The sequence below is a fragment of the Dysidea avara genome, chromosome 3, assembly GCF_963678975.1.
Source record: "Dysidea avara chromosome 3, odDysAvar1.4, whole genome shotgun sequence".
Lineage (NCBI taxonomy): Eukaryota > Metazoa > Porifera > Demospongiae > Dictyoceratida > Dysideidae > Dysidea > Dysidea avara.
Window position 1 is genome coordinate 5,804,069 of NC_089274.1, and position 15,514 is coordinate 5,819,582.

Consider the following 15,514-nt stretch of genomic DNA (forward strand, 5'->3'; position numbering starts at 1 on the left):
AAACCATAAGATCCTTGTTTGAGCAGGCAGCTCGCATTGCTGTGTCCTGTTCTTACAGAATTTTTAACTCTAGAGCCTCCCCGGGCTGGGATCTTTTAGACCACCTTAGGTAAACTTTAAGTATTACATATCTGTAGATATAGCTTTTTTTTTTTTTTTTGTGTGTGTGTGTGTATTGTAATTTAATTTACCTTTAGTTAATGTAAGTCTTGCCAGGGCTCCTGTACTGATCCATCAGCACATGGTACCCCTGTGTCTAGGCCCCTGTATGCTTGTAATGTATGTTTTGTCTTAATCATTAAGACGTTTATTCTCTCTTAGAGCACATTGATTTTTATTCATTGTGTATACAGAAAGTTTCCTATTTCTAGGCTTTTTGTATAAAGATTCCAGTCTAATTTGATCCTGATTTCTACACAAACTATTAATAATTATTCCCAAAAGTTATGTGGACATAATGACTGCAACATCATACCCTACTAGCTACATGTTTATGATGTACTTCTCTTAATTACCAATGTATTTACCTGGCTGCTAGTGACAGTTAGCTGCAACAGTGCTATTTTGAGAACAGCTTAATACAAGAAACTACTGGTAGATAAAATTAGATTCTTATGTATAGCTTTCACTATGTAGGATTTTTTGATAGTTGTATAAGCACCCAGGATTTTTTTGATCATATGAGACTGAATCTGAGTGCATCTTTAAGGTTGTGTGGGTACAATTTTAAGGCATTTAAAGTATTAAACTATCTGAGGTTGAATCTGAGGGAATTAATATTTTTGACAGTTTTGTGTGCCATTTTTAAAGCAACCTTAACCTAAGTACTGCAGTGTAGTTGTCACTCACAATTATAGGAGGGTATATATTTAAGATTTTATATCCTTTCCACAGTTGCTTTCCTTTTCCTGCATAACTTAGGGATAACTTTTCAGTTGATTTTCTCGCATAAAAATCATCACCGATGGCATTCCTTATTCATAATTTTGAGATAAAATTAAATGTTATAAATACTTGTAATAGTACAGTACTTTTGTACATATAGTGTGCTAGCCAGTAATAGTACCCCTAATGTAAAAGAGAACCTAGCTATTACACAGACACACAAAAGTCCCATCGCCATGGACTATGACTACAATGCATTGTCCTGGCAATACAGTATGTAAGGCAATTAACCAAACATGATATTCATCATCATCTAATTTAGTTGCCACATATGTATAACCATGGCTCTGTGGTTTGCAATGCAATGCAGCGAAATATGAAAGTATTCTATATCATGGCCTTAAATGTGCCACTGTAGTACCTGCCCTATGTGCATGACCATTTTAGATTCCACATTCAATGTATTAGGAATGAAGCATTAACGTTTGTAAATTTATGTACATGAAGTATTATGTCATCATATGTGTATACAAGGCAGTAGTAAAATGATGTGTAATAGCAGAATGCTGAACAAAGTGTCAACACAAGTGCAAACTATGTGGTGTTAGTAGTACTTGTCCTTTGATCTATGAAAAACTGAATAATTTAAGGAAGTATTATAGCTATAGTGCAAACAAAAAACAATAAGTGCACACTTCCTGACACCCAGGTTAATTATTTCAATAGTATAGTTAACATCACAAAGAATTGAAGTTACAAAAGTGACTTACTCTATTTTATTTATTTATTAAATAATGTGCAGCCTCAGTTTGAGGATAAATGCATGCACATATATTACATTGCGTATACATTACACTTAACAGTAACTAAGCTATGTGTTACTTAATTGAAGTGTCAATGTTGCTATCATGATGTTAATTAGCTGAGAAATTAATGTTTTCAACTACTGTTTAAAGATAGATAATGATAAACATGGTAGAAACACACATGCAGACAAATAATGGTCCCTAATTGAACTTAACTTTTCCTTATACTTGTTTGTTTACTTTTAATGACTGGTGGACCCATGCATACACATTAGAACAGAAAGAATGGTACCAGCTGCAGGCTTTTAGTTTTGTCTGAACACGTATCTCAATATCAATTACTGAAATAGCGAAGCTTTGTTTTCAAGCATTTTCAGCCCACTACACAGCATTGCAAACAAAGAAACACTAGGAGAAAGACCTCTGCAGCCAATCAGTCACAACAGAAATTTCAGATGATTCCCATCAAATATAGGGAAACCATTATGCAGTACTACAGTGAATCAACACCTTGTGCTGTCAACAAAGATAAATGGAGGACACATGTACAGTAAGTCCATGAAGTATCCATTGTATGTACTGCAGTATGCCAAAAGGCACGTCTCAGGCTGAGAACAGTGAAAAATCAAGCCTGTAGCCTTAGCTGTTATTGGTGTCTGAAGGCATGAGTGAGTGAGTGAGTGAGTGAGTGAGTGAGTGAGTGAGTGAGTGAGTGAGTGAGTGAGTGAGTGAGTGAGTGAGTGAGTGAGTGAGTGAGTGAGTGAGTGAGTGAGTGAGTGAGTGAGTGAGTGAGTGAGTGAGTGAGTGAGTGAGTGAGTGAGTGAGTGAGTGAGTGAGTGAGGCAGGCAGGAAGATAGTCAGTTGAAATTCCACCAAATGAGACTAAGTAATTTTTATAAATTTGTAGCAACTTTTGGAAGTGCTTCACATCATACTGAAGGCACTTTAGGGCTTGGTTATACCAAGAGTTCATAATATAGAGAGGGAGAACTCTTGGTTATACCCAACCAATACTGCCAAGATGCCATAAAGGTATTGTGAAGCTGGTTTTAGGGTGATATTTTTGGCCAGTAAAACCCAAACCTTTACGATCTCTCTAATATACAGCAAATACTGTATTGACACTTCAGTAAAAATCAAATAATTATATTGATGATTGGTTCTTATATAATTTCAGTTGATTTAAGTATTTTCAGTGCATCTCTAGCTGAAGGCCTATCAGCAGCATTCACTTGCAAGCACTCTCTAACAATATTCACCAAGCTTTTCTCATGTACAAATGGTTTTGTTGCTTCTAACTCGCTGATCTGTCATAGCACATACAAAACATAAAAAAGTATTATGCATCAGCATTGAATAAATCTCAATCTCACTTTTGTGGTTTTCTCCCACAATTCCTTGGAACAAGGGTGAGTTCTTGATAACAAAAGACAGGCTTCCTACAATGAAACAAAGTCAATGGTATGTACATGGTAAACATTAAAATTCATTATTATGTATACTTCTCTCTGTTTCAAAGCTGCAGTCTTCCCAATACAAATATTCAAACACAGACATCCAAATGACCACATGTCAACGGCAAATGTGTACAGTGTTTCATAAGGTCCTGATAGGGTAATGTGCATGGATACCTGTAGTTAATATACATATCAACCAACTACAACACTATAAACACAACATCACCTCAGGAGCCCGATATCCTGGTGTTCCTAGTGGCAGGATGGAGGCAAACTTGATCATCTGGTCAGTAGGCTCTTTTATACCAAGTCCTGGTACAGTACCAGCAGAGTCAAAGTCTCCAAGTTTGACTTGGAACTTTGAATTACAAATACAGTAGAGTGGATTACACTTGCACCTCATCTTGATCATTATATTACTAGCTAAACATGCAAAGAGATGAAGATTAAAATGATATTCAGTGAACAACAATCCTATATTTGCTACTTTTCATGCAGTAGAAAATAGTAGTAAAGCCTAATGCTCACCTTTAACATCTCTGTGGACATATCCATTATCATGAAGGTAGACCAGAGCATTAAGTGTTTTACTCAAGATGAATTTAATATTGTTGAATTCAACCTCCCATGTTCTGGTGTTATTTGCACAACTGCTGTAGAAGTGTTTCAAGCATCCAACTTCTCTGGCTGATAAAATTTGCCTTAAATCAAAGTCCATTTTAGGCATAAAGTGGAAGCAGTAGAACTTGGACAAGTGACACTCATGTCTCTCTCCCATCAGAACTGCCACAAGTGGTAGAATACTATCACAACACAATGATGAGTGAATATTGACTTCATGTGATCTGTAGACAGTCTGTCAGCACAAGAAAAATATAGACAAATATTGTTACAAATAGTTTTAAGGAAAAGAAGTAGCTTATTACTATGCAGAATAATTTCAGGAGTAATTGGCGGTAAAAGAATCACTCAGATGATCTTCAGCAATAGTTAATTAGAATTTGTATATTTTTCTTGTAGCATTGCAGAAAATTTAATGAAGGCACATGTGTTCAAACATTGTTAGCATTAATTGGGCAAAGAGTTTGAGGTACAGTGGAACCTGTTAATCAAGACTTTTGAAAATAAGGACACCTGTATAATCTGGAGACTTGGTAATGGTCCAAAGGTATTTAAACTTACCTGGGAAAACAGGATACCTTCATAGTCAGGATACTTTTGGTATGTCCTTATAATCAGGTTTCACTGCACTCTAATAGAGCAGTCAGTTATACTAAATAAATGGTTACCCAAATATTATGTGACTGCTCTGTTACAGTGTCTTGATAAGCTTTTTAACTGCAGAACATGCATGCATGTAAATTGCACTCCAGGAAACATTCTCAGAAATAATAGGTACATAAAAAGAATTGCAATACAAGGGGTGTAGGAAATTAAGTAGCTAGTTATGTAAGTCGTAATAATACAACACCATATTTTGGCTAGCCCACCATTGGGTCATTAGCCTTTTTGCAATCATGAACGATTTTGAGTGTTTCGTGGGGCATTCCTGCCCCCCCCCCCCCCCCCAATCATCTTCTGGCTAGTTACGCCCCTACACACACTACACACGCATACAGTATACTTTTAGAGGTTCATACTTTCTCACAAAAAATATTGACCAGAAACCAGCGTTAGGCCACTATTTGGTGACATTCTGTTTTTCATCAGAAAATTCCAAATGTATAGTGAACAATGGGGAAATATGTGCGGCAGTAAAAATACATGCGGGTACTGATGAAAAACAGAATACCACCAAATTGTGGCCTTATAATACTTTCATGGCGCCTTGGCAGGCATAATTAAGTCTAAAAGTGTTTTCAGTAATGCTTCCAATAGGATGAAGGTTTAAACTTCTTGGAATTTTGTACTGACTGGCATGGCTGGCTACGTGACTTACTAATGGCTTCAGATAAGCATAACTCAATAATGGCACTGGCTAAGGCTACAGGCTTGAGTTTTTTTGGTCTTTCAGCATGACTAGTGCCTATTGGCATAATTATTGCTGTATTTACAATGTATGTGCATCATTTGTTTCCCATTTCGTTTCATGACAGTGCAAGGTGATGTTGATTCGTGGTAGCATGTTATGGCCTCCCTGTAGTGCTGACTGTTATGTTTATAAGGGAATTGGTAGTGACTGGAGTAACACTTCTCATATTTTTCTTCATTAATTTTGTAACACTATGTAATGGGCTGAACATAGTTTAAATGAAGCGTAATGGCCACTTACCTTTTCAGTGATTAATAGTTAATGCACATGCTCATACACAAAATTACTATGATATTATTGTTTTTTTTGATGCCATTATTTCTTTTGATGCAGTATTTCTGGGTGTACCAGTCATAATTATGATACAAAAGCAACAGACAAGTGCAAGGAAACTTTGAATTGTACAAATGAGTAAGGATCATAGAAATAAAAAGTAACAAAAAATAGGTCACATATACACACTGTACCTGCAGATACTAGTGGAGTGTTATAATCCCTAGTTCAGTCATGACTGAATTAGGGATTATATAATACTCTGCAGATGAATATAGGTTATGTAAACACCAAGTTACTGGTGGACTATATGTAGCCTATATGAAACAAGCGAAATGTAATTGATGGTCAGGGTGTACATTGAGATGCCTAATTAATTTTCTATCTTTATTGGGGCCATACTGTCTTTCAATGAGGCATGCACACTGCACAGTATAGTTAGGAATTATACTAAACAAAACTAGTTTAGAAAATGGCCACTTTTATAATATATACCACTCTATTTGTATGAGTTTGGAGCTGCTAAATGACAATAACCGAATGCATACCTTTTTAACTGCGTATTGTTTTCTTTCATGATACATAACAAACACAAATCCATTTCCTCCTGTTCCTATTCTGCTATCAGTGGCTCTTCCACTTGGTAGTGGATACTTCATGTTGCCTCTAAATACCTCACTGCACTATATTGTATGACAAGAACAAATTACCAATACACAACTACATAGGAGACGACTCACTGTGAAAACGACATAGCCAGGACTTCTACAATTCTGCCGATAGTGCTGTGGTCTACCATAATCATTCTCATCAAGTCTTCTGTTACCAACTTCAGCATCACTAACACTAAGACAGCTCTTGCTAACATCAACTCTGAGTAGGTAATACCATGTATGCACAATTACACATGTTGTGGCATAATGATAGCACTAGTAACATCTTATTACAGTAAATTCCCAGGGAAACCCCTTATGACATCATCATGATGCAATTCCCAAATACTTGATATAAAATTGCACAGAAGAGGTATATATCATTTGCACACTAGCAAACATCAATGCACTACTTAAATAATGTGTCCACACTCACATTAAATGGAAAAAGAGTAAAACATCACAAACTTCATAATACATTTACGTCTCCATACTGCTTGTTTTCAGAACTAGCTGTACTTTAGACAAACCTGGTAATCTTTCCTTTACCATGAATTTACTGAGACAAGGCAAAACTGCAAAATGTTTCTTTGTATACATCTTTACAGCATCCTTAAATAAAACAGGATAGATAGGATCACTGTATCCACTAGCATTGGTCAATGGTGTTACTGGTGACTTAGGCCTGCTGTGACCATTGCAGTTAGTAATAGATCTAGGACCATCATCATCTACATACACATAAGGACATATACTGGAACTACACAATAGTAACCAAGAGTATCTAACAGTGTGATAAATGATTGTGAGAAAATAACATGGATAATTTGTGTGCTTATGTGGAATGGTAAGTTAGTTTGAAATGCACATGTAGCAACAGGTGTTCTTGCTTGCCAGTTGCTCAACAGTTTATTGTAAAAGTAAGGACCAGATATAACTGCAGCTCACTCAAGAATATGATAAGCAAGCGTGTTGCCATGCACCTTCAGGGATCTGCTTTCCAGTGCCGGAACTCTAACATCAGCTTTTCCTTTAATGATATTGTGCTGTATATAGTGGGCAAATTGGGCTAAAGACAGCAACCATTATACGTAATTAAAAAGGCAACTGAGATAAACAACCAGTTACTGAATATCCATGTTATTCCACACAATTATTTATATGGGCTAATATGCTGTTCGATACTCTTGCTATACAGTATCTCCAGCACCTGTACACATGGGAATGGCAGTAGTGGTATTGTCTGTATTACCAAATGACTGTGAAGCATTTTGATGATCAATGTTAGCACCATCTCTGTCACTGAGTACTCCTACTAAGCTAGATAGTGCAATTGTTGTGTTTGTTTGTGAATGACCAGTGATGTTTTGGGTTGGTCTGTTGGAATTGTGAGCATCATCTATACTGAGAAATTGGTCCAGTGGTTTGTATCTTATGGAGTCAAAACTACTATCATGAACCGAGCTAGTAGGCCTGTCACCTCTCCAGTTATTATCACAAGAATACATGAGTGTAATCTTCTTATTGTGATTATTAATATTATGCTCTGTCTCATCTACAATTGCACACTCTGATTGTGTGTTATTTGCAATTGGCATAGTTTGATATTCTTCTATGTCTTTGGTCTTTCTTCCAAGATGCCTTGAAATATCTGAATTTGTCATTACCTTGGCTGACTTCATATCCACATGCTTAACTGTCTGAAAGCTTTCTTGTATCACTGGTTCACAGAACACCCTACAGGATGCAAAATGCATGCTTCATACATGGTTAGTATAGTTAAAGAGGTCATGGTAGGATAGGATAGCATGACCATTTTAGTTGGTAGACAACTATGTTGCTATGAGTAAAATAATTTTTATTAGTAACTATAGCCACAGTAGCCAGGGCTAGTGACTGTAATGCAGTCATATCAGTATAGTTCACACGACAGAATTGTATGAAAATTGTCACACCAGGGATAAAAAAGAGGTTTCCACTAGATAAAGATGTTGGGATTCAAGCAGTGTAGCCATTGTTGTTTAATATAGCTGTACTTAAGCTCCCTTGCTTAATTGTTTTAATATTATATATATATATATATATATGTATATATAATCTCCATATGTACTCAAAATGTAAAATTTCCTTGCAGTTGTATTCAGACTGTTTGTTTGATTTTTTTGTACCATAATTGTGGCTCATGAACCAGCACATGTTGCATCAAAGAAAAGAATGGTGCCAGATATATTAAGTAAAAGAGCAAACGTGTTCCTGGCTATCAATTTCTGAAATGAGAAGAACCCATTTCACTTTCTTTTCAGCTACGTTGCAACCATTACAGCTATATACATCAAGAATAGTGCAAGGGACGCCACTGCAATCACTGTGGAAAGTACAGATGACTCTTGTGACAGCCACAAGAAGCTATCACATGCTACCTGTGAATAAACACCTACGTGATATAATGGGACACAAAACTCAAAAGGGGACAAAGGCAAGTCCATGATGCACGTGGTTAACAATAAGGCATGCATCAGGACCAACAGTGAAGAAATCAAGCCAGTTGCATTCAAGTTATGTTTGGATGAGGGAATCAGTTAACAAACTTAAAATGGGGATGTGTTTGGGTATAGTATGTGATTGTGTGTGTGTGTTTCGTTGAAGTACCATCTTGCAAGGCTTCCAGTCTGCAGACCACAGAACAGCAATCATGGTGTCTCAATAAAGTTGGCTAAACTAAAATCTAAGCCTATAACTTCTACTGTTGCTATGGTTTTTGGTCTCACACTAAAACTACAGCTAATTAATTTACGTTCTCCTCACCCGGAATGTTTCCTTTATTATTATTATTTTATTATTATTAAATACAGAGAAAAAGGCATTATGCCTGTGAGTCCTGCTCATTACAATAAACAATTACATTAAGAATAAAAGTTATCAATCAAAATTTTAAAATTGTCAGTAGAATTAGATGACACTACATAATTGGGTAAATTATTCCATGAATTGATGGTTCTTACTGAAAAGAATTTACTTCGAACATTCTTTTGGGCATGAGGTTTAAAAAGTTTGAAGTCATGTCCCCTTGTTGCACTTGACAAATTCAGGTGGAAAAATAATTCAGGTTGAAGATTAACATTCCCTTGTAAGATATTATATAGCATAATCATGTCAGCCCGATGCCTTCGATATGACAAAGTAGGAAGCTTGAGGGTAACCAGACGTTCATCATACTCCAAACTAGACAGATCCTGAACACATTTAGTGGCTCTTCTTTGCACTCTCTCCATCCTGTCACAATCTCCAATATAATTGGGTCCCCATACAACATTAGCATATTCAAGGTGAGGTCTTACCAGAGCCTTGTAGAGTATTGGAAGGGTCTTTCTATTTAGAGTGTTAAATGATTTTTTGATTAATCCCAGTACACGATTGGCTTTGTTTATAGCAGAGGTTGCTTGGCTATGGAACTTTAAGCTAGAATCCACTATTATTCCTAAGTCTTGATGTTCTGATACTACCTGTAGGGGTTGTCCATCCATATAATATGTATGACATGGGTTAGAGTTACCCAGATGCATAACAAATGTCTTAACAATGTTGAAATTCAGTAACCACTTCATTGACCACTCTTTTAGTAATAAGAGATCTTGTTCCAATTGAAAGTTACTCTGCTGGTTTACAATTGGGCAAAACAACTTAACATCATCAGCAAACAACAACACTTGGGATGATACTACACTGGGAAGATCATTGACATAAATTGAAAACAAAAGAGGGCCAATCACAGATCCTTGAGGCACACCACTGATCACATTACTTGTAGCTGATTTAACACCATTAATCACAACAGCCTGTTTCCTTTGAGAGAGAAAAGATCTAATCCACTGCAGAACTTTGCCCTGTATGCCATAAGCTTCCTGGAAATGAAGCCTTCGTGAAATCCTGACCGATCATCGGTTGGTTGCTTAGTAAGGACGAAACAGGACTAGCAGTTATTGGAGTTATCAACACGTATGCAAAGGTGGATCCCCTGGGAATCCCCAAAATTAATTTGTCTTGATTAAAGTTACTAGCTAATGTACAGGGGCGTGCGTGTACAAGCTCAGGGGCTAGTCTATACCATATTAATGCTAGAGGTATTGCAGAAAGCTAGTTTCCGTTAGTTCAGAATATAATAGGTTGCATACGATGATACGTCACTAGTTTAGCTACGTAATAGTGAGATTGGCTTAATTATAACTGCATTCTTTTCCGTGGTTCTATAAGAGCCCACACACAATTATACTCTGGCAATTTCAGAATTAGCCTTTTCAGTGGTAGCCAGGACTGTCTTGGAATTCCACCTACCTGTTAATAATGTTTCAGTGTGTGGTTTCAGTGGGGCCTTAATCTCAATCAACTTCATGCATATTCTCAAATGTTTCATCTACGTGCCTAGTTTATATGTAGCTATACTATGTATAGCTACAATGGCGGATCCAGGATGGGGCATTTGGGGCAAATGCCCTCCCCCCCCCCATCAAATTCCTCACCTTGTGGAGGAGCCAACAGGTCATACTTCTGATTAAAATAGCTACTAAACTTTATCAGGCCAAGAAACTCATGAAAATATGCACATTTTACTAGCATTTATTACAAATTCAACTGAAACCAAAGCAAACCAAAGTCAAACTAGCTGTGAAATTGTCACCCGGCACCTTCGTACGTAATAAGCGCCTCTAAAAATAATTATAGTGTTGCATTTGTTTAAGAAATTCAGAGCCTTTTAAACAGCTTTTAAGACTTCACAACCATCTGAAAAGGCAAAAAAGGCAAAAATCAACAGTAAGACACTACTAAGAGGTGATTATTTGTTGCTTAAAAAAATGCAACACTGAACTAGAGAAACTGGCTCTCCAACCATTTACAACTTAGTCTGTTTGTGCCCCTCCCCTTGCCAACTCCTGGATCCGCCCCTGAGCTACGTGTTAAATTCATGCTAACGTGCTGTGCAATGACCCTCCTTAATTACTTACACATACCTAGCGCACATTACGGCATGCAGTCCTACACGAACCACCCTACCACCGCACTTCCCTCATACAGCATGCACTACTATTTCACACACATCTGCAGACCATGACATCTACAGACCATACTGAACTGACACAATCAAACAATTTGGGGGAAAATTAGGCAGCTGGTTGAAGCAAACGAACTGCATGTTATCGTCATGGACATTGTGTGTATGTTGTAGTGATCAAGTCAGTTTCAGTAGTGAATTATGTTGTATGAATTAGTGCATCACCGAAAGCACAACGTATGTCATGTGTTCACCTTAACCCCAAGTGACGATAAAACACACATTTTCCTCTCAATTTCATTTTTGTTTTACATATATTTATTCTAGCAGCTAACTGCACCTCTAGCAAATAGAGGGTGAGTGGATGGGTAATTGTTTCCAGTGACTATTCTCCCTTTCTATAAAGACTAACTAACACTAAATACTACCACTAGCAATGCTACAAGTAGGGACCCGCCGATTATGCTCATAATTTTACCTATTATGCTATGCTGCACTGCTCAAAAATTCACCTATTATGCTTAAATTAATGCTCAATATTTACCTATTATGCTCGATTATGCTCAATGTCCATGTCTTAGTTCATATGCTTTGCTACTAGTTTAACACTGTATAGAAAGAAAAAATGAGTGGCTGGAACACAAATAATAAATTCTTGCTGCATGCCTGCATGTAAGAGACAAGATCGATATACTCTAATAGAACAGTCAGTTTGATGATTGTTCTATTAGAGTTACTGACTGCTCTATTAGAGTATATCGATCTTATTTTGCTATTGTCATTTTTCCAGCAAGAATTTACACTATCGTACAAATATTTAACCTATTATGCTGGCATTATGCTCAATGCTTTTAGGTACCTATTATGCTCAAAATTATGCCAGCATAATCGGCGGGTCCCTAGCTACAAGTCAATATAAACTAGGTCACAGGAGAACAATAGGTGCCAAAATATAATTTACCACAGAAGCCTTAGCCAAAACCACATGCAGCACCCATCTCACCTTAATGCTTGCCCATTAACTTTTGTTTGTTGGATGTACAAGCTGCAAGTGTTGTAGAACCATGCTAGTAGGTATTATAGTTCTACTGAATGTCAAAATTGAATCAAGTGGCAGTTTATTTCTATAAGAGGTGGTAACAGACACAACTAGCAGCAGATTGAATTACTCATAAGGCAAAGGATATTATTGAGCTCCTACAAACATAGAACTTGGTACCTAGCTATGAGGTTAGAAAATAAAACCTTATGGTTGACTTTAGTGTACATATGCATGGCATTTCTATAGTTACATGAATTTTGCATTTCTTAAATTACTTTATCTTTATTTAGACTTAGCTAGGCACAGTGAGTGTATGCCTAATTTCATGATCACAGGACAAAAATGGATGTTTATCTATATAGCTACTATGCTTGTAAGTTTTGGTTTGTACCATTCCACTAAAATCCAGATGTCCCTACAAGTTAACAGGATCAAGGAGTGTCGATAACTATGACTGCATTTCCAAGTAAGACCAGTGGGTACTTTGATGTACCCAGTAATTAAACACACCAAATGTGCAATGTTGGCAATCAAAATGCAGTGTCAGTACATGTTCTCATGCAAGCTGAATACATGCAGCCATGCATACATAGGTACAGATTTTGCTGTATTTGCTGTTTGCAATAAACACTTGTTTTCATCAAAGCCAATAATTTACTGGATTGTGTGGTAGTTATTGCAACTACCATAAAATTCCAGTGATTTTAAGTATGGCTTCACTTGTGAAAAATGACTCAGTAATGATGATCATGCAAGATGGTAATTGTGGTCATTTGTCAGTTCATTTTAACAGTAAACATCATTGTCATTAGCTATGACTATTACAGTGAGAGTGAACAAGGTACATGAAACTGGCCTGTTTGTGACTCTATGTGTTGAATTGCTTATCTCATCATGATTCTGTTATTGCTTGGATAGGTGTTGATTGATTTTTGACACCCAATACTTGTGATCCACACCTTCCTTACCTACTCTTATAGCACTGTAAATCAACCACAGTGATATTATATTCCTCCTGTAAGAATTTGCTGAACAAACAATGAGACTACACATACCTGTAATTATACTGATTAATTCACCTGTGTGGCTTAACTCATACATGTATGCATGTGAACAGGGATTCACAAGCAATCCCTATAAAGTAAAGACGAATAGTTGACTTAAACAATATTAATACATCAGTTCAACAGTTCGATTAAATCAATTTATGATAGAGGTGCATGCACCACCAATAACAGCAGTAATTGATACACTTATAATTATATCCATCACAATTAAGTTTCTATTAGCTATAGAATACTCATTACCCGAAGGATTATTAGAATAGAAGGCAGACCAGGAGTGCATGCAGCAGTCATTAGTGAGCCCTTACTGCAAGATATTAGTGATAAAATGCATACAACAAAGACTCAGAGGCTGAGATCAATGTGAACTTTTGTGATGGTAAGGTGATCTATAGGCCTATCAAAAATATAGCACTATTGTTTGCATGTAATAAACCACAAATGCTCTTATTTTAGAAGTTGATATTTATGTCCTTGCCATAGTGGTTTCCTGTTGGATACTGCCAGTAGCTACACTGTTGCCTATTTGGATAATATAATTAATTCTATAATGTATCACTAAATTGTCCATTTGACTACTGAGTACCTATTATTATTCCAAAACAAAGTTTGCAAAACATTTTTCATGCCAAAAACCATCTGAAGTATTACCCCATCCCCAAAACACTAACTTAGAATTATACCAAACATGACTCACAAAAATATCACAAGTTCCAAAAATTTCTAATTAATGCGTTTTGGCAATTATTTTACCACAGCAATTTGATTATCATGTACACATACTTACATATTATCAGATGGATGAAATTTCATATTAGTTGGTTTTGGATCAGAAACAAGTGGGAAAAAGCCAGGGGAGAGATGAGGTTTTCTAAAGGACAGGATAAAAGTGTTTGTTGTGGATTCTCTTAGGGATGAAACTCTATAATATAAGTTGCTCTTTTCCAAGATTACTTCATAATAGCTGTGATACATAATAGGCTAGTCAAAGCTCTGTTGGGCAGAGTTATGATGAAGTTATTATGTACATTCATGTCCAGAACATTTCCCAAGAAAATTATTAAAGATTACCTGTGATTAAATCTGGAGGCATTTTCAATTTTTCATGTGGTTGAATACTCTAGTCACATATTTGCAGTTCTAGAAACTCTGCTGGCTGGTTTCCAATAAGCTACTTTTCCTACAATGCAATCTCAGTCTAAAGTTAAAGTTCAAATATGGAGAAGCCTTTTTGGGTGATTGTGATAAATGAAAGCTATTTATGATACCTTGAACTGTACAATAAGCAATCTCTTTAATCATAAACTTAGCCAGAGAGAAAACTTTTGTTTACTCTGATTGTTCTATTAGAGTATATCTATCTATTAATTTTAAAAGTGATTGGTTTCCAGAAACTGGAACTGCACCCAATTTTACACATTGAAAACATACATGGGTGGTGGGTAGGAAAAAACATAAAAACTATTGGTAGTTTATGAGTGCAGAAATCTGATCATCATTTAAAAGTGGTGTGTCCTTCCCATACTTCAATAACTTTAGTTGGGTGATGCACTACATTCATGTATAGTACTACAGGATCTAAACTTTACAGTAGTTTTTAAAACTTATCAATAATCGGATCAGTTATCAGAAAATCATAATCAGTTGTGTTTTTTGTATATCGGTATCGGATTGACATCATGATGAAAAAAGAAGCAGATACAGATATTATTATATATGTATTTAGAAATACATACTCATGATATTTACAATGCATTGAGTTGCATTTTCCTGCATTGCAATGTTATTATTACTACTTCAGTGTACTGTCAGCTGTTGTTATAGAAATACTGCTGTTATAAACAAGCTAAATTGATCCTTCACAATCAATTTCTAGTAAAAATTGCTACAAGATAGACATGCTGTACTATATCAAATTGGCTACATTTATAGGCTTGAAAATATTATCAAATGTCAGTTATTGGAATATTGGCAAAATCTCATATCACTACTGCAAATGCCAAAATTCAGGGATCTTATTATGAACAGCCAAGAAATTTTACTTGAGATTCATTCTTTGCATACTAAATACAGGACCAAGTGTTATTGGCTATACACAGTGTGTTCTTAGTGTGCCACCTAGATTACAGGATCATAATGTGATATAGTATACATATAATCCTGTGAAGTGTTCATGACATAATTTGTAAGGTTCTATCTGATATTTCCCCTATCCCATGTTTCTGAAAAGAAATTTAGAACTTCTCTGAGATTTC

General features: G+C 36.1%; 1 protein-coding gene across 1 annotated transcript; it reads right to left on the reverse strand.

Moving 5' to 3' along the window:
• Nucleotides 1–2,821: 2,821 nt before the first annotated feature.
• Nucleotides 2,822–7,617, reverse strand: LOC136249065 (uncharacterized). The gene is made up of 9 exons (XM_066040970.1): nt 7,359–7,617; nt 6,543–6,837; nt 6,194–6,326; nt 6,002–6,136; nt 3,677–4,004; nt 3,375–3,571; nt 3,194–3,322; nt 3,065–3,130; nt 2,822–2,998 (listed from the first exon to the last, which is right to left on the reverse strand). The coding sequence occupies exons 2-9, from the start codon at nt 6,584–6,586 to the stop codon at nt 2,855–2,857; spliced, it is 1,176 nt and encodes a 391-aa protein (XP_065897042.1). The 5' UTR covers nt 6,587–6,837; nt 7,359–7,617; the 3' UTR covers nt 2,822–2,854.
• Nucleotides 7,618–15,514: the final 7,897 nt, after the last annotated feature.